The 18,705-nt window shown below is 39.9% G+C and overlaps 1 protein-coding gene across 7 annotated transcripts in view; it reads left to right on the top strand.

Annotated features, from left to right (window-relative positions):
* Positions 1-18,705, top strand: part of tcf4 (transcription factor 4) — a 153,768-nt gene that overhangs the window by 77,347 nt on the left and 57,716 nt on the right. For all 7 annotated transcript variants that reach the window (XM_089019791.1, XM_089019792.1, XM_089019793.1 and 4 more), the window contains 2 exons: positions 3,344-3,470; positions 4,887-4,936. In XM_089019791.1, the coding sequence (XP_088875917.1) occupies positions 3,344-3,470; positions 4,887-4,936 (177 nt within the window). The remainder of the gene's footprint in view (positions 1-3,343; positions 3,471-4,886; positions 4,937-18,705) is intronic.

Raw genomic sequence — 18,705 nt, 5'->3', positions numbered from 1 at the left:
TAAGGCCTTCATTTTCCTCAAAAGATGAAACTGCGCCTTATACACAGTTGTGCCTTATATGGGAAGTAATATTGAGCCACAACAGGTCTCGCAACTACTGTCAGCAGCCACCGACTCCCTTTCCCTTAGTAGAAGTAGTGCCTAACCTCAGCCTCTATAGCAGTGCTTCATGATGTAGTGTGCCTTATATTTGGAAAACGTTTCTGTTTTTATATACAGTATTATGTTTAGAAAACCTTTTTCATTCACTTATGGTGCGCCTTATACTCCGGTGCGCCTAATACACCAGAAAATATAATAATAATAATAATAATAATTCTAAGTGAAAAATAATCCCTGCTTTTGAATTTACTTAAAAAATAACCATTAAAGTCTCCTTTGTGCCACCATAGGATGGTTTAAAATCAGATTAATGCTGCATTTCTTTCAGCGAAACACTGGTCATCAGTGAAATCCGTCATTTTAAGAAATGACAAAAATAAACACACTTATTCATACTTTACTGTTAGAAGATGTTTTTTATTCAAGCATACTCAATGACTCACTGATGGTCTGGCTAAACAAGTATCATCACCGCTCCGGCAAGACAACAAGCCTAATTAATGAAGGTCAGATTGACAGAACTCTGCCAGTTGCATTTTGCCAGATGTCTTGATAGAGACTCTCCTCTGTGTCCCTCTCGTTGCGTATATCTGCGCCGTTCTCCCCTAGACTCTTTTTGACTACAGACCCCCCACCCACACACACACACAAGAAAAAAACAAAACCTGTACAAATTCGAAAATGGCGCTCCACATCATGGTTTTCATATTTCTGAATACATTCCGGAATGGCAGTGAATGAGTGAATAAAAGTGGGCAGAAAGCATGTACACAGTTCAGTTATCAGTACGGACAGTGTTGCATGTTTTTTTAGCTCGTGTGGAGCGCAAGGAAAAGCATAACTTTTCAAATGCCAAAGTCTGTTGGCCCGGTGGTCGAGTGGTTAGCACGTCGACCTCACAATGCAGAGGTATTGGGTTCAATTTCACCAGTACAACCCCCGCGGTCCTTGTGAGGATTAAGCGCATCAGAAAATGGATGAATGGTTGTATGTCAAGGTCCTTGCGTGACAACGTGTCATAAGTTGAACGGACTTGGGTTTCCCTTCGGACTTCCCTCCAACCATCACCGGTTGGGGCCCACAGTGATATCACCGTGGATGATGAGCAGGAGACAAGCAGGTAAAGAGAGACAGTCAGACAGACAGATGGGTATTTTGTCTCTCCTCCAGCTCGTCTAGTTGCCAGGACGACCGTCTGGCCTGGCTCAGTGCTCAAGTACAAGAGGATAAAACAAGAAAAGAAAGAAAAGCAGCGCAATCAATGAGACTCTTTTTGTTTTAGTGGGAACCCCCTTTTCACCCCCAGATGACACACGGTCTCACGGTGCAAGATGACGGAGATGCTGTGTGTGTGTGTGCGCGCGTGTTGGTCTTGCCTTTGTGTCTGACTCCTGCTTGTGTGTGAGGCTGACTTTATTTAAGACAAGGACCCTTTTGTTTTAAGTAGGAGAATGGCACCGGGGCCGAGGTTGGCCCTGTAATTGGCCTACTTAGACCCTGTTTAGCATGAGAAAAGCCCGTCTTGGCCCATCAGTTTTTAGCACAGAGAAGACCAACATGCTGATCAGAATTCAGATTAGTCTGAAAAAGAATCCCCTGCCACCTTCACCAATACAGTCCTCCACCCTCTGCTTGAGAAACACTGCACGCTAATTACTTTATGACAAAGCTGGGGGGTAAAAAAAAAGCATGCCATTTAACGGAGTAGTGGAAGAGTCTATTTATAGAAGAACAGAGGGGGTGATGTTTTTTCCCCTCTTTCTTCCTCAATAACTTTTTACGGCTCCCTTTCGAAAAAAAAAGTTTCTATCCATCTTCCCTTTTTTTCTTTTTGGTATTATTTGTGCCTTCGCTCCTCCACTGATCAGGCCAGCCGACACTTGTTGCCGCAGAATGATTGAACTTAATTAGAGCGACAATGCTGGAAACTGGGAGTTGGGAAATCGGGTCACAGTTAGTGGATGGAACAGGCAGCACAGAGGAGAAGTTCCAATCCAAGTCTGCATTTAGCAGCCTGATGTTGAATTCACGAAGGTATTGTAAATAGCTTCACATTGTCTTTTCTTTGTTGTTCTCTATCTTTATCTGGCTTTCAAGCAGTGTCTCTGCTTCTTTTCTGGACTGAGTCAAACCTTTTCTTTTTTTTTTCTTCTAAATTTCCAATTCCTAATAAGCATGCTAATTATTTAAATATTGATTGAACTAGTAGTAATAGTGGCAGTCATAGTACTTGTTTTTGTATTTGTTGTAGAAAGTACTCTTGGTTTTATTTCCAAAGTGAAGGTTACTGGATACATTTTGTTTTGATGATTTCAGTTTTATTGCCTGAGAGGACCCTTCTGTCAAGGAAACGATATCAGCGTGGGTTGGGGCTTTGATTCCTTGCTCAATGGAACTGGAAAAATCTTAGAGGTTGAGATTAGGATCTCTCAGGCAACCAGTTCAATTATAGATGCACCCCGCTTACAATTTCCTAGCTCTAACTTCTACGTGTTCTCGCTGAATCCACAGCCTTAAAAAAAACAACAACAAAATGACAAATACATTCAAAGAGAGTGAGGAACGAACACAGAAAAGAGAGAGAGACAGAGAGAGAGTGTGTGTCCAAGCAAGAAAATAGTGTTGGCATCTTGGATCAGGTGTACAAATTAATGCAATTGATCTATTTATTGAATGAACAATTTAAGGACCACGATTACCATGTGATGTCAGACTTATCTTTCTGCCAGCTTCAGTCATCCTTTCCTTGTCCGAGCGCCAAAATCTCCAATTTTCTTAGTATTCTGCGATCCTGTCTGAATTTGTAGCTTGTCAATGCCGATGCCTTTTCATTGATATTGAAATTAGCAATTTGTTCACACCATTGACGACCATCCCATACAGGTGTAGAGCATTTACTCCAGTAATTTGATGAACCTGAGCAATTCCTGATCTGTCTTGAGAGCGATACAGTGACACTTATCTTTAGCTTGAACTGTTTATTTATTTATTTATTTATTTATTTATTTATTTATTTATTTATTTATTTATTTATTTATTTCTCTGTTTCTTTGTATCGATTTATTACTTGTGTATTGTAAATTGTAAATATGTATTGTGTCGCATTGTAATTATCTATTTATTTGTTTAAGTATGTATTATTATTATTATTATTATTATTATTTTATTTTATTTTGTGCTGTCGACACAATGATTGGATGAACAAACCCTCTTTTTGTGTCCCACTCTATGTTTGGAGCAGTCATTATTGGGCGGTGAGATGGCATTGGGGAGTCCCGGTGCCACTTCGCCCACCAAGCCGCCTGGTCAGTACTACCAGCATTACGGCAGCAATCCCCGCAGGAGACTACTACATATGGACTCCATGGGTAAGATGTCACTTTGGATTGAGGAGTGTTGTCAAGGCAATCCTTAGAAATAAACTCTCTTCCCTACATAAATTATTAAGAATATCTAAATTGTGGAACATAAATTTGATCACTGTGGATTCCCTTCAAATTTCCATTCCTTGTGGTATGATAAATAAAATGCTTGTATTTGATATCAGTGTCCCTTGGACATTTTTTTCCATAGTTTTGAGGTTATGTAATATCTGGTATGTTCTTTACAAGAAAAAAACATACTTGGTGTGTCGATAACAATTTGAGCCCCACCTTTTTTTCAATGAAGCTTCCCTTTTTTGTAATTGATAAGTCTGAAGCAAAAAAAAAAAAAAAAAAAAAACAATACAAAAAGAGTCGAGTCTACTTCAATTGCAATATTCTGCCTTAAACCAGCATAATTAATCGCAAAGCATCCATGCTAACTTCTGCCCCGCAATTGGTTTTAAGTGATCGTAATCATCTTTTTAACATTCCGTGAACAGCAATTTGTAACAATTGAGGTGGAATTTGTGGTTAAGGTGTCATTCTTCCGATTTTGGTGAAGTCTTGGTTTCTGTTTGTTTGAATATTGATGTTGTGCTTCTGGCTTTGAATTCCTGTGTACGTGTGTGCGTGTGTGTTAGGGGGAGGGCCTGTGTGCGTGTGTGTGTGTGTGTGTGTGTTGTGTGTGTGTGTGTGTGTGTGTGTGTGTGCGCGTGCGCGCGTGCGTGTGTATGTGTGTGTGTGTGTGTGTGTGTGCGTATGCGTGTGTGTGCGCGCCTTTTATGTTACCATTTAACCAAGCAACAATGAGGACAATCATTATTTACTTTTTATTTTTTCATTTCATTCATTCCAAATTCCTTTATGGATTGAAAGTTGTTGACGTGTGTGTGGCATGCGGCGTGCCATGTCTGCTTTGAGGTGTTTGAGGAGAACATTCAGGACAATAATACTAAAGTGTAGCCTTGGTCATGTTTGCCTTGATAGGACACAGGAAACACACACACACACACAAATGATCCTGGGCCAATTTCCTCCCCAAAATATTCTTTCATTTTTCCATCAAAGTCTCCCCTTCCCAGTTAATGGACTGCTCCTTTGCTCCTTTTGAAAGAATAGATGACAGTCCGAATACAAAACAAAATAAATATAACCTCTTCTTTTATCAAAGCAAGTCGACAAAGAAAAGTAGCCTTTGTTTTGTTTTTTTTGGGGGGTTTTAGTTTTAGTGGTGAATTCCTCCAGGCCCTCCTGCCATCTTATTTTTGTCCCCGGTGTTTGCAATCTTTGTAAATACACTGATAAGTAGTTTTTTTCAGAGTCTTTGCCCATTGCCAGAATGATTCAATCAAAATGAAAGCAGCCCTTTTTAAATGAGACTTGCAAGTTAAACTCACCTTTCATTTTCTTTTCTTTCAGAAATCCATCCCAAAAAAGTCCGCAAGGTCCCACCGGGTTTACCATCCTCAGTAAGTGATAACGCTCTTCAGTCTAACTCTTACTTTCAGATTGTGTTCTGAGCAGTCACCTGCTGATGTTTCTAATGGCTGGACTGCTTTTGCCAGAGAGTAGCAGAGGCTTGTTTTGACTGATTGACGGGGGGTGAGGCTGCTTATGATTGTTTGCCTTCTGAAAAAGACATGTTTAAAAGAGACACAAAAAATATCATACACATATTCAGTTGCACAATGCTTTAATCGATAAACCACATAGCATTAGTTTACAGCAAGGATAACAAAGTGTGTCCTGGTGTTGTCTCTTGGTTCTTCACGTTCAGTTTATATCAATTTAAACTTCTGATTAAATCTGGATATTTGTACATGAAAAAATAAGGGATGACTCTGCAAATTTCCCCATTGCGGGACGAATAAAGGTATTCTGATTCTGATTCTGATTCTGACTTTAATCTAGAATTCATAGGAAATCTGGACAAGCTTTTATTGGATTTTTGCTGTGTTTTTGGTTTTGGGCTTTTGGGCTGTTGGTTGTACAATTTCCTTGTTTTTGTTTAATTTGTTCTGCAAGTGTTCGCGTATAGATACTCTTGTCATCTTGACGAGAAGATAAAGCATTTATCCTGGGAGAATATCTTATAAATGCGAATCTTCAAGAAATGAATAAAATGAACGAAAGGCAGCAGCTGCTGCATGCTTTTTGTTTTTCTGTCAAAAGTGTATTTTTTGTTGTTGTAGTGTTTCATTGAAAACTCAGTTTTGTTTTTTTTTGTTTTTTTTGGGTGGGGTCGGGTGCTGTTTATTTTACGTAATGACTTTTTCCTGTCAAAATTTGTCTTTTGTTTGTTTTCTCCATCAATCTCACCGGTAGAGTTATTTTTATTCTTCAACGGCTGACCTCATTAATCATCACTTAACGAGTGCTGAATGCACATGGTGTCAGCTGCCTATTTGGCTCAGCGGGAGTCCGGCTTTTCTGTGACCTCGGCCTGCTTTGTCCCAGCTTCCTCCGCTCTTTCCTCTCTCGGCCTACATCATCCACGCGCGCGCGCGTGTGTGTGTGTGTGTGTGTGTGTGTGTGTGTGTGTGTGTGTGTGTGTGTGTGTGTGTGTGTGTGTGTGTGTGTGTGTGTGCGTGTGCGTGCGTGCGTGCGTGCATGTGTGTGAGCGAAGAGGAAGCTCACATTTTTTCTCAGATTGATGCTTTTGTGGGCTTTTGTGTGAAGGAAGCACAGTGTTTGTTTTGTAATGTGATGAGGTTTCAGACAAAACTGTTCTAACCTTGACTGGACAGTAGGAATATTCAGGGAAATTGTCAGGACTGTTCAGAAAAAAAAACTAACAAAAAGTGAAGGAAGAGCTTCTGTCTCATCTCTTCACTGTGTCATCAGTGCACTGATGTGCGTGTGTGAGGTGGGCGAGGGCGGGTATTGATTTTTCAGCCAAGGTTTTAACTGCGACCTTGTCGCTTCATCACTGTCTCTCAGGAAGTAACACCTTGTTTTCAAAATCCCCATCGGCTTTGTTTCACAATCGTATTTTGACAGATAAACCATTTGTAATGCTAACATGTACGAATGATTTTTTTTCTCCCCCCAAGAAACATATTTATAGTAAGCAGTCACGCCATTATGTGGAATTGTTTTATGATGTCTTTTTGTCAGTGGAATTGTCCTAGAATTAATAGAAATCTTTCAAAAAAACACTATACAGATTTAGCATCAGAAAGAAAATAAAAATGTGTGTATATATATATATACACACACAATATTGAATTTTCAGTACACATCCACAGCGCTTATATGGACAGTTTATTTATAACTCCAATTTGTATAATTGAAGGAATGTTCATGGTATGTGTCTATTTCAGGTAACTACAATGTACTGTAATTGACCTTCATCATAATTTGTCTTTTTGTTGTTGTTATCTGTAAAACTATTTTGTGAATGCCAATGAAATGTACATGTGTTCTTTAGTTTTGGAAATATGTCACATTTCATATGACACTCTTCTCCCAAGGGTAACTGCGCATGCTGCTGCCAGTAAAAAGCCATGTGGGGCGTGTGGGCAATGGAGGTTGGCTTTGAATTTTAATTTCGCTCTTCTATTCCTTCCACTTCTGGTCCCCATGCTTCACATTTATTTTTGTTTCTCAAATTTTCTTTGCTGAGTCAAAGATTTACTCTGAGAAACAATTAAGTCACACGCGAGAGGAGAGCGTCGGATGTCTTTGTTATCAAAAGGAAATTAGGCTAACATTAGTTGGTTGTATAATTCTCTCACCGCTTTATTCCGTTGGTGATCCGTTTCTGAGGCTTAAAAATTACAACAAAATAAATAAAATAAATAGTGCACGTCCAAATTCGCATGCAAAACGGCCGGCAAATATTCATGATCGACAAGTGAAACGAAACGAAATTACCAGTAACATCTCCATTATATGCCACTGTCATTGACTTAATTATATATTTCATTCACTCATTGTGTCACATAATAATAATAATAATAATAATAATAATAATAATAATAACAATAATAATAATAATCTTATTCTTCTTTTCCTTTCGGCTTTTCCCTTCAAGGGGTCACCACAGCGAATCAGTAACCTTCTTCAGAGGTATGATCCGCATAATAATAATAATAATAATAATAATAATAATAATGCTATTTAACACACACACACACACACACACACACACACACACACACACACACACACACACACACACACACACACACACGCACGTCACATTAGCATTCTAGATGAACGATAGGAAAGATGATAAAGGACATACCTTGACCCAGACCTTGGTCACAGTTCAAATTTAGTAGGTCATGTCTGTGACTTTTTTGTCCATGTCTTACCTTGTTATCAGCTGGTCTTTAGTTTCAACCTTTATCTCCTTGGAAATTTGTGATAGAAGTCAGTGATTTATGTTGATCAATGAAATAATGAAATCAGAAATCGTTATGTGGGGGAGATGCGGTCTGATGATCAGTACTCTCTCTCTCTCTCTCTCTCTCTCTCTCTCTCTCTCTCTCTCTCTCTCTCTCTCTCTCTCTCTCTCTCTCTCTCTCTCTCTCTTCTCGCTCTCTCTTCTCGCTCTCTCGGTTGTGGGTTTAAAGTTGACAGCATTAATTAAATTAAGCCGGGTCTTGCAGAAGGCACAGTAGGACTTCCAGTAGTCTCCAGTGGTCCACGGGTGGATGAGGGATAAAGGGGTAGGGGGCGTGGGGTTCAGGATAGATCCTGTGAACCACCCTGCCCCTCTCAGGCTGTCTAAGGCATTGCAGAGTTATAGTGAAAATCCCCCTTGTCATTTCGGCGACTGAATTGAAGCTTGAGGCACAGTTTAGAAGGTGTCGTGTTTCCTTTTTATAAAAATAGAAAAGGAACTCATCAAATTGTGTGTCCAACATCATTGTTTAACATATTGAATCAGCCATTGCCCTAAATACAATTAAGGTAATATGGAGTGGGAAGAGTTTGGTATGTGCAACATCATGATGACAAAATAATGATTAATTTTATTTTGCCACATTGGATACACACCACTTGGAGTTCACGTTGAAATGGGTGATATGTGTGAAAATGTTAGGTTGAAAATCAACTTAAAATATATAGTTCTTAAAATAAATGTATATTCATTGTGCTATATGCAATGACTATAAATGTATATGTAAATGAAGGGCAATATATGTCTGAAAGGACAACCGACGTCACTTTTTTGTTTCTTAACTGACATCAGAAAAACGTTTTATAGCATCTAAAATACCCAAAACACGTAGTATGATATTTTTATTCAAATGCAAAACACCAATAAAAATGACTTAATGTTTCCAAAATCTGCAAAAAATTGAGCTGCGAATTGGGCATTTTCGAAAAGTCCCGCCTCCAGTTCGTGACGTCACGCCAAGACGTCTTGCATTGGAATCGAAACAATGGCTGGAGAATCAAAACAATGGCTTCAGATTCGGAGAATATGCTTTCTTGTTACACATCCAGTTATGAATATGATTCAAATAGTTCTGAAGAAGAAAGCATACATGTTTGCAATCGATTAAAGAATTAATTCCGTGCCATTATGAGGCAACATTGAGGGGAAATCGAAAAAGAGGCACAAAATGGCGACCTCCTGTGGCCACCTCCGTTTCCATAGGCTGATAAATTCCTTATATGGAGCTTGGACACCCTCATCTGGCGGCTTTTGGGTGCAACACGAGGTCCCCAGACCAAACAGGTACAGCAAAATACATTGACGTACAATGCGTCGTTTTTTCGGTCTGGGGCGTTCCTTTCGTGACGTCACGTACGGACTCGTCACCTACTCAAAAACAAGACTTCCTGAATATTCAGCGCGAGTCTTAAAATGTAAAATATAGCTATATGCGGTAGAATATTATTAAAATACGCTCAGTAGAAGTCATTTGAAGCCATTTTACAAATTATGGACACAACTTGTCCGGAGACGTCGGATGTCCTTTAATTCATACTTCTAGACCTTGTCAAGGTCTCATGAAATTTGAACTGTCTCATATCTCCCATTTCCGACGACAACTGTCTTTTAAAACACTAAGTACCCGTTAAAGCAGGCATGGCCATGCCTTTTTTTTCTTGTCCTACGTGATTGAATAACATCCATCCATAAATAAATTTCCTGTGCCAATGACAGGTGAGCGAAAGGCAGGTTGCCAGTCAGTTGCATGGTCATCAGAGCAATTCTGTGACTCATGCTGAAATCAGCCTGTTTTGTGTGGGCGAGCTGTCTCAAGGCACTGCCCACGTTGGCCCCGATACCGTTTGGCCAGTGCCGAGTTTGGCTTTAGTTTCTGTGAGCACGAGGGGGCAGGGTTAGCAACACTCAAAGGCCTTTTCCATGTCATTCTGTGCAACTTCCACGACTTAGTAATATTCATGTAAGGTACTTTCCTTGTCCCCCTCCGCTCACCCTCCCCACACCATCCCTCTTGGTTTAATCTAAATCTTAGTTCTGCATCTCGCAGCTTTGTGTTATATTTGCTGTCCTTTATTAGTGCGGCACGATCTACGTAGGATTAAGGATGTATTTGTCTTGTAAAGGTTAAGTGCGTATGCCAAGGATGGAGTACAAAACATGACCAGGAGCCAACTGCCTGAGGCTCTCTGACCTCCCAGCTCCCCCAACCCCTTCCCACCCACAACGACATCTTAAGTACGACTAACAGTAGTTTATGGTAATCTTCCAAAATTAACCTCTAGGCAGATTTTCTTGTTTTTTTTAACCAAAATGACGCCTCACGGGTTTGTGTCGAAACCAAGCGTTGCCTTGAAGGTCATACAATTAGATGACGAGGCATCTTGAAACTTATTCTTCCCTGTAATGTTGAGAACTGACTATAATCCAAACAAATTGAAAGGGCAAATGACTTTTCGTAGTTCTGATGCGGGATGATTTATGAGGTGTCTTCCTTTTGTTCTCGAGGATGTGCTTAACCCGTCTTATGTGTCATGTTTCAGTTTGCAACCACTTGAAACTGTAGGGTCCCGCCTAAAGCTGCACTGGGATTGGTTGTTTTAATCAGTGGAAGTTAAAATGACTCCTGACACAACCATTCAATGCCGGGTCATTGTTTGTTTCACGCTGTCATGTTATTTTCATCTTGTCATGTTTTACTCATGGTTTTGTTTGCTACTTTGGACCTTTCTGTTCCAATGACTTTGTTGTTTGGGATTTTGTACCTGTGGTTTTTTTATACAATTTGGAAAATACACCCTGCTCCTCCCTCCTGCCTGCTCCTTTGGGGTCCACCACCACCTTGAAAATCATGACACCATCATTCCAGACACCATGTAAAAAAATAAAAACAAAATACTGCACATCTGAGCATGCTTTCTAAGTATAGTGTGATCTTGAATGACAATTTGAAACTGAAAAAAAAATCACTTCAGACAGAAGAGACGAAATATATTTCCAGCTTCTGCGTCCCCAGCTTAAAATACTTTTAACATGATAGTAATTATTTTCAATGAAATGATTTATACAACGATTCAGAGTGATTATCTCTCACCATTGTCATGTTCTGAATGAAATACCATGATCAGAATCTCGCATCGAAATCCCCAATTTAGACCTGCTTTTATGTAGTCTAAAATATTGTATAGTATACTCTTAGTAATCCAATGCGCAGTAAATAAAACACCGGAACACCTTTGCCCAAATTCACGAAGATACTTAATTACACCTACGTCTGTTTTATGGCTGAGCACAGTCTACTTTTCTTTTTCACCAAATTGTCAGTCAGCTGGTCTGAGGACACACCAGCTTCATCCGCTGGAACAACAGACCATGCATGGTTCAGTAGACTCTCCTGTGGTTACGTACACAACTTATGCTCAACCATACATTGTCTTCTTTGTAACATAATAACCAATGAATCACCGATAATGATTGCTATTGTTATCCTGACCATCATTTCTCAGTGTGCCTTACCTTGCGCTAAACACGAGCAAGTGTTCAGAGTGTTGCCTGCTGACAGCTCATTGCTCTGTGATCTTAACATGGCAAGCTGTCAAAAGCTGTTTTCGAGAATTTGTGATCCCAGAATTTGTTGATGATGTTTACAGCTCATGTCTCCTCATCGGAATGTTTCAGTTCCACTTAACAGAGGTTAGTCAGTATTGCCCTTTATTGTAACTACAGGGGGCAATTTTATCTTGGATATGCACACTAAACAATTTTGACTGTTCATAAGCTAATGCAAATATCTGCCAGTGCCATGGCAACAACAAATCATCTTCAGATCATCCGCCACCCAGTCAGGACCATGCACAGTTGTTGTTGCATCTGACTATCAAGACATAAAGACACCCGAGAACTGTTTTAAATTCTGACGAACTACAGTAAAGTCTCGTTATATCGATATCGGATATATCGATAGTCCCGGTTATATCGATACTATTTCTATGCACGCACTGAGAAAATTACATGCAAACAGTGTCGGATATATCGATAGTCCCGGTTATATCGATATTTTTTCGGACTCCCTTGAATATCGATATAACGAGACTTTACTGTATTATATATCTTCTGTGTATTTCAATTTCAATCCATTGTATTGACTTTGCATTACAAGATGGGAATCGTGATTTATCAAAGCCACATTTGTATTTATTCTCCCTGTTGTTTAAAAAAAAAGATATGTGTATCAACCCAAATCTCAGTGGCAAGCAATAACACCACCTCTTGTGGCTTTAATCCACACTGCCCTTTTAGAGTACCGTCATCTTTCATCTTTTGTTCCATTGTGGCTGCGCTTTGTGAAACGTAGACCATTACACAAAGCGCAGGGCAGAGCCATGTTTTCTTTGCGGTCGACTTCTAGACTGGATCATTTCACAGCCCCGCTTTATTCAGCTGATAGGTCGGTGCTGTTGGACAGTCTGCAGCTGGATTGATGCATGACTCAAGGAGTCCGCAATGAGAATAAAATAGCGTCAGCACACAGCACTACAATGTGTATGTGGAACTGTCGCGGCTTGGAATTGAATCGGATTTACATGCAACAGAAGATCTCAGACAATATATTTTCTTCAATGGATGCTACAGCGTCATGTTTGCTTTCAAAACTTAGCCTGTAGCAGACCTGCACATTCCACCATGGCGTCCCTGATCCACTGGTGAAAAGTGCGCTTTGATAATAATAATAATCTTCTTTTCCTTTCGGCTTTTCCCTTTAAAGGGTCGCCACAGCGAATCAGTGTCCTCCATCTTCACAAGAAGACACTGGCTTGTATGCCCCTGTGGCTACAGAACAAGCAACTCCATGCTTTGATAATAATAATAATAATAATAATAATAATAATAATAATAATAATAATAATAATAATCTAAGCGCCTTGATCTTCTCCTCTTTCACCTAGAACTGCTTCATGCAACAAAGACGGTGCAGAAAGTGCTAGATTTAAGACTGTGTTTTTTTGTGTTGTGTTACATTATTTATTTTGTTTTTGTTTTGTTTTTTTACTTGAAGATGGCGCCGCGAGAGTGGCTGCCTTTACATTTTGTTTTTGCTGCTGTTAAATGTAAATTTCTCCACTATGAGACAAATAAAGGCTCATCTAATCTAATCTAATCTAATCTGCTCGGTGAGAACATGGCATAATTTAGTCGGGCAGACAGTTGCGACTTCCAAAGGGATCTGTCGTGACAAGGGGCAAGGCCTGCCTACCAAGTATCTTGCGTTTCCCATTTAAGGCTTGAGACTTAGGTTTTTTTCTTTCAAATCATTATTTATTTTAGCATTGTCGAAAAGGCTTTTAACCTTGACTGAGGTGACTAAATTGCATACCCAAGTTTGTGTGATTTAGGCATGCGCGGTGTCTCATGCGGCTGAGCGATTGTTTACAAGGAGAGAAAAGTTTCTTGGCACAACTCAGAAAGTAAACAGAATCACTTCTCTGTGTCATGCATACAGTCTGCTCTCATTAATGCATGCCTGTTTCGACATGTACATTTCCTTTCATTCAACAAGTTACTCGAGGAAGTGTTCCCCCTTACCCCACCATAGCATTTCCCCTCCAGTTTGTAGAATTTCTCAAAACGTTACGTTTGTTAGGCTGAACGGAAAATCACAGAAAAATCACCATAAGGGCTGCTTTGCATTTTTAATTAAGAAACCAACATATGAATATATTTGCATATTATTGAGTTGCCGATTAAATCATGCATCCATAATTAGCGCGCAGCAGCGTGCATTCACCTCTCTCTCTCGCTTGGGCTCCATGCTTGCAGAGTTTTTCGATGGGTGCCGCACGTCAACACTATTGAGACTCTCAAAGACTCACTTCACAGACAGCCGTCCCCGCCCTCTCCGCACACTTTGTGTACTCCCTCACACTCCGTCCCGTTTATATTTTCAGTAAAATTAGCTGAGGTTCTGCGTTATTTTTAAACCCGAATACAGTGGAAGGGGGGAAAAACGCTTCATCTTTGACAGAATATAAACAACTTCATTTCACTTTGCCACGTCAGACATCATTCCACCACCAATTACTGTCATCCGTTGACACCCGAGCGCTACCAAACAATGTGAACTATCACTTATTTGTATCATACACTCCATCTTCGCATGGGTTAATACACCATTATTTACTTAACAATCATTTGTTAGTATCTTTATATGCCTTTAATTAAACATCGCCTGATTATTTACAGCTTCGGAGAGAAGCTCGTTAACATACCGCTTTGGATATCTCATGACAACCCGACAGCTCGAGTGAAACGATTAGTTACATGAAACATATGCAAAGTTCAAGGGGCACGGAAAGATATTCTCAGATTTTACTGGAGATCTGAGAACATTGTGTACAATTTAGGTTATTTGTAAAGCTGGTCAACACACTACGAGGAACTCGACTGACACGGGGTGTTGGCGTGCACAAAGTTGAGCACAATTTCGATGACAGTAAAGGTGGAACCTAAAACGTGAGCACATATATGATTGGAGCTACTCGTAGTCCAATCCAACAAACAAGACTGGTCAGAAGCTGTACTCCCAATGTTATTTCCTTGTGAACTTGAAGCATGAGTTTTTGTTTTAAATATCCTGGTGAAGTGAAGTTACAGTGGTTATAAAAGATCAGTACAGCCCTGTTCTATTTTGTAATGTGAACAAAAAGACCTCAACTAAATCCCAATTTGACATCAAATGCTGTTGAGCGCAAATTGATGACATTAACAGAATGCATGTATGTATTTATTTATGTAGGTATTTATTTATTTATTTATTTATTTATTTAAAGTTGCTAATCTGGGACACATTTACTGCCAGACGATGTGCAAAAATGTGTTCACTCCCGTGCCAGGGATTTTTGTTGTTGTCATTTTTCACTCAAATTGCAGGACCCACAGAATATTGAGTTGTAGGACATGTAATTCAGCGTAAAAAACCTGACTCATTTCTTTCACCAGAAAAAAAAAAAAAGAATTGTTATGTTATATCGGTCTGGAGTTATCTGATCTTGAAATCGGGGTGGGTGTACAAAATACAATACTGTATATTGGATTGGATGGGTTGGATGTACCTTTATTCGTCTCGCAGTGGAGAAATTTACATTTCACAGCAGCAAAGTTATGAAAGGAAGAGGACAGCAAAGAAAGAAGTCGAAAAAGGAAAGACAAAAAAGTCAAAAAAACAATAAAAGACTAAATAACAAATATGACAACACAACTAGTGATTCTTCAGCACCCTCTTTGTGACATATTTGTCATACATATTGATTTATATAGCACTTTAATAACAGCTGAAGCTGTACCAAAGCGCTAACATAGACAAAAGGCAAATGCTGCCCCCTCGTGGAAGGAAGAAACATTGCCAGAGGTCTGTCCAGCACCTAATTGACACCCCGCTGCAAGAAAAAAAAAACACTTTCCAATTCCTGTCATAAATTCTGGAATGGCAGTGAATGAGTTAAAATGTCCTTTTCTGATCATCCGGGACAGGAGGGGGGCGATCTGTGCATGTGCTTGCAGCAAGGACAGTATGAGGGTTGTGAATGCAAATTTGACTGAGGTTACTCTCGAACTCAACCGATTATTTGGTTAGGCGCCAGGTAACAAAAAAGTACAGCAACAGCTACAGTGAAAATATGGCCACTTCCGCTCCGTTTTCTGTATCAACAAGGCTGTTCCAGCTCAATATAGCGGGAGGGACGAGTACGTGCAGGGCGGGACAATGAAAAAGTCACATTCGAAAGCAGGATTGGAGCACTGGAAGGGGGTGGTGGGCAAACAGGAAGCGCATTGGAAGAGATGTTACTTGTCACTGGCTGGCTGTCCGCTCTGCTTCGTCACATCTAGGACCAACAAAGTCCAACCGCATGCTTTCCTGATTGTTGCATATTTTCCCTTTTTCATCTGCCTCGTCCATTTCATTCTTCCTTTTTGTGTCATTACATCCTTTCTTGTCGCCGTCTTCTTTTGTTTGTTTCCAATTTAGTTATTCTGGAATCATTTCATTCCTCCATCTTCAGTATCAACAGTGCTTTTTCCCCATCTTCCCAATTCTTTTAATTTACTTCTGTATGTCCCCTCCCCTTCATTTTTTTGTCTTTTTTTCATTCCTGACTTTTATTGCTCTTCCGCCTGCTTCTCTTTGCCCTTCGGTTTTGTCTCCTCCTCACTCTTTGTCAGTTGTTGCGCCAGTTTGCCCGCCACGCAGCAGTTAGACGAAATTGAAAATGGGCCTTTGCTTATTTCTTTTCGACTGTCTCACTTTTTTTTTACTTGGGTTCGATCTACTTTTCCCCTTGATCTTCCTTCCCTCCTCCCTCCATCTCTCTCTTCATTTCCCATTCAGTCTGGTTGGGTACAATGCTGGGAGGCTGCCAGTGCTGCAGACAGATGGTCCACTTATTAGATGTGCATCAGCCTTCCCTCCCCTTCCTGCAGCTCGCTTTTTAATCAAATTAAAGCCAAAGGAAGAGAGGGAAGCGATCGAGAGCCAGAGTGACAGAGAAGGAGAGCAAGAGGGGTTTGGGAGGTCTGCTCGCTTGTTTTGGATTCGACTGTTTGTTGTAATGGGATGAGTGATGATAATATTAAAATGAAATTAAGGGAGACTATTACACCGCCTTGTCTGTTGTGGTGACTGCAAACACATCTGTCTTCTTTTTATCTCCAATTTTTATTTCCATTGGTTTGTTCCCCCTTCCTCTCCTAAACTCCTCGGTTTTTATTCTCAGTGTCTTTGGTCGGCAAAACCTGCTCATTTTCGGCTGAGAATCTGTCTCTGATGCCTCTTTGCCTAATGTTAGTGATGCCATTGGCATTTTATTAGCTCGAGAGGCGACTGATACTAAACCACATGATAAGATTGGGATTACGTGGGCAACCTTTGGGAAAATGTATATTAAAATATTTTGTCACGAATTTCAAGGTAGTGGGTGGTAGTGGACCCAAAAAAACAGGCAGGGAGAAGGAGTAGATGTATTTGACAAATTTTCTTAAATAGTCAGCACGAACAAAATATCAAACAACAAAGTCATCAGAACAAAAAGGTCCAAAGTAGCAAACAAAACTATGAATAAAACATGACGAGATGAAATAATCCTGACAGGGTGAAACAAACAATGACCCGATACTGAGTGGTCATGGCGGGAGTCCTTTTAACTGACACTGATTAAAACGACCTACACCTGCGCGGCTGCAGGCAGGGCCCAACAGTGCCACCCATTGGTCGCAAACCAAAACGTGACATATTTGAAATAAACTATGTTCGGTGACCCAGTAAGATACTTTGATTTCGCAACTTGGTGCATTTATGTAGGAAAATAGCATAGGTACAGTAAGCATCTGCTGTTTTAATTTAGCCCTTCTTTCCGACTACTGTGTATGAGAACTATCATACACAGTAAATAAAGCATTCAAAATGTCTGAATCATTCTAAAATTAATATTATTTTGGTGTCAGCCAATTCTCCATGAAGCGCCTCCAGTTGGTCCACAATGCTACTTATCTACTTTCAGGAAATTCAATTTCCTGATCTTTAGTCATGAGCCATTATTTTCATTTTTGCCAAACCTAACCCTCAACCTGACCCATTTTAATTGGTACTCTTTTCTTTGATGGCAGTTAAAATGAAAACAAATATATATTTGTTTATATATTTATATAGAAACAACCTCAAACCTAAAATAGAAACACTGTGGCTTGTTTTGTTTCACCAACTGAAGTCTTGCGAAACAAATGTGTGAGTTAATTTCAAATGCATTATGGTGTTACATTACTTGATGATTTTTGAAAGTAAGGGTCAAGTTTTCACTTTTTTTCGATGAGTAAATGATTCAGACTTGGAGGTGCCATTTTAACCTTTAACCTCAAATTCAAGTCATTCTTGCCATTGCAAGAGACAAACATGTAACATGTCTCGACTTGGACCTGTCTTTCAGTAAGTGAGGAGTGTGAACTTTGACCTAGTTCATGAGTAACCACCGAGGAGACAACTTCTCTTCTAATTTGGTGCTCCTTACATAAAATGGAAGAGAAGGGAATTGAATGACGGTGTCTCTAATGACGTGTGAACCATCTCCAGGGCCATGTAGTCCTCATTGTGCTCGTGCTCGGTGAAAAAAATGTCATCGGAAGTTAACTTTGTTGTTGCAATTTTTGGTCGTGTAATGGAATCACAATTGCAAATACATCATCTTTGCAATTTTCAGACAGACGGTTGTGCTTTTATAAGGACATACAGTATATGACCAGATCCCTCCATTTCATAAATATACCATATTTTCCAGTGTATAAGGCGCACCCAAAAGCCTTGATTTTCTTCAAAACCCTGCGCTTTACACGCAGGTGCGGCGTCTTAGAAGTTAAGTGATATTGAGCTAAAACAGGTATGGCCACTACTGTCATCTACCACCGACTCCATTTGCCCCTGTAGAAGAAGTCATGCGGAACCCCAGACTTTTTGGAAAACCTTTCTATATTTTATATTATATTTGCAAAACTTTTTTTCATTCATTGAAGGTGCACCTTATGGTCCGGTCTGCTTGATATATGGAAAAAGTTCGAAAATACACCATTCATTGGGGGGGCACTTTATACTATGGTGTGCTTTATACACCGGAAAATACGGTAATTGGTGTGCTATGGCTATTGTATCCATCCAATTATCCCTTGACACGCAGTGTTTGTCTTAGTTGTTCTCGTCATAGAAAAGGTCACACAAAAAAACCCATGCATCATCGTTTTCCCCCCAAAAAACACGAAAACGGCCGAAAACAATCATGAAACAAATCAAAC

Source organism: Hippocampus bargibanti, linkage group LG18 (assembly GCF_051943395.1).
Source record: "Hippocampus bargibanti isolate YZ-2025 linkage group LG18, ASM5194339v1, whole genome shotgun sequence".
Taxonomy (NCBI): Eukaryota; Metazoa; Chordata; class Actinopteri; order Syngnathiformes; family Syngnathidae; genus Hippocampus; species Hippocampus bargibanti.
Note: the sequence above shows the minus strand (reverse complement) of the source record. Positions and strands in the feature narration are given on the sequence as shown.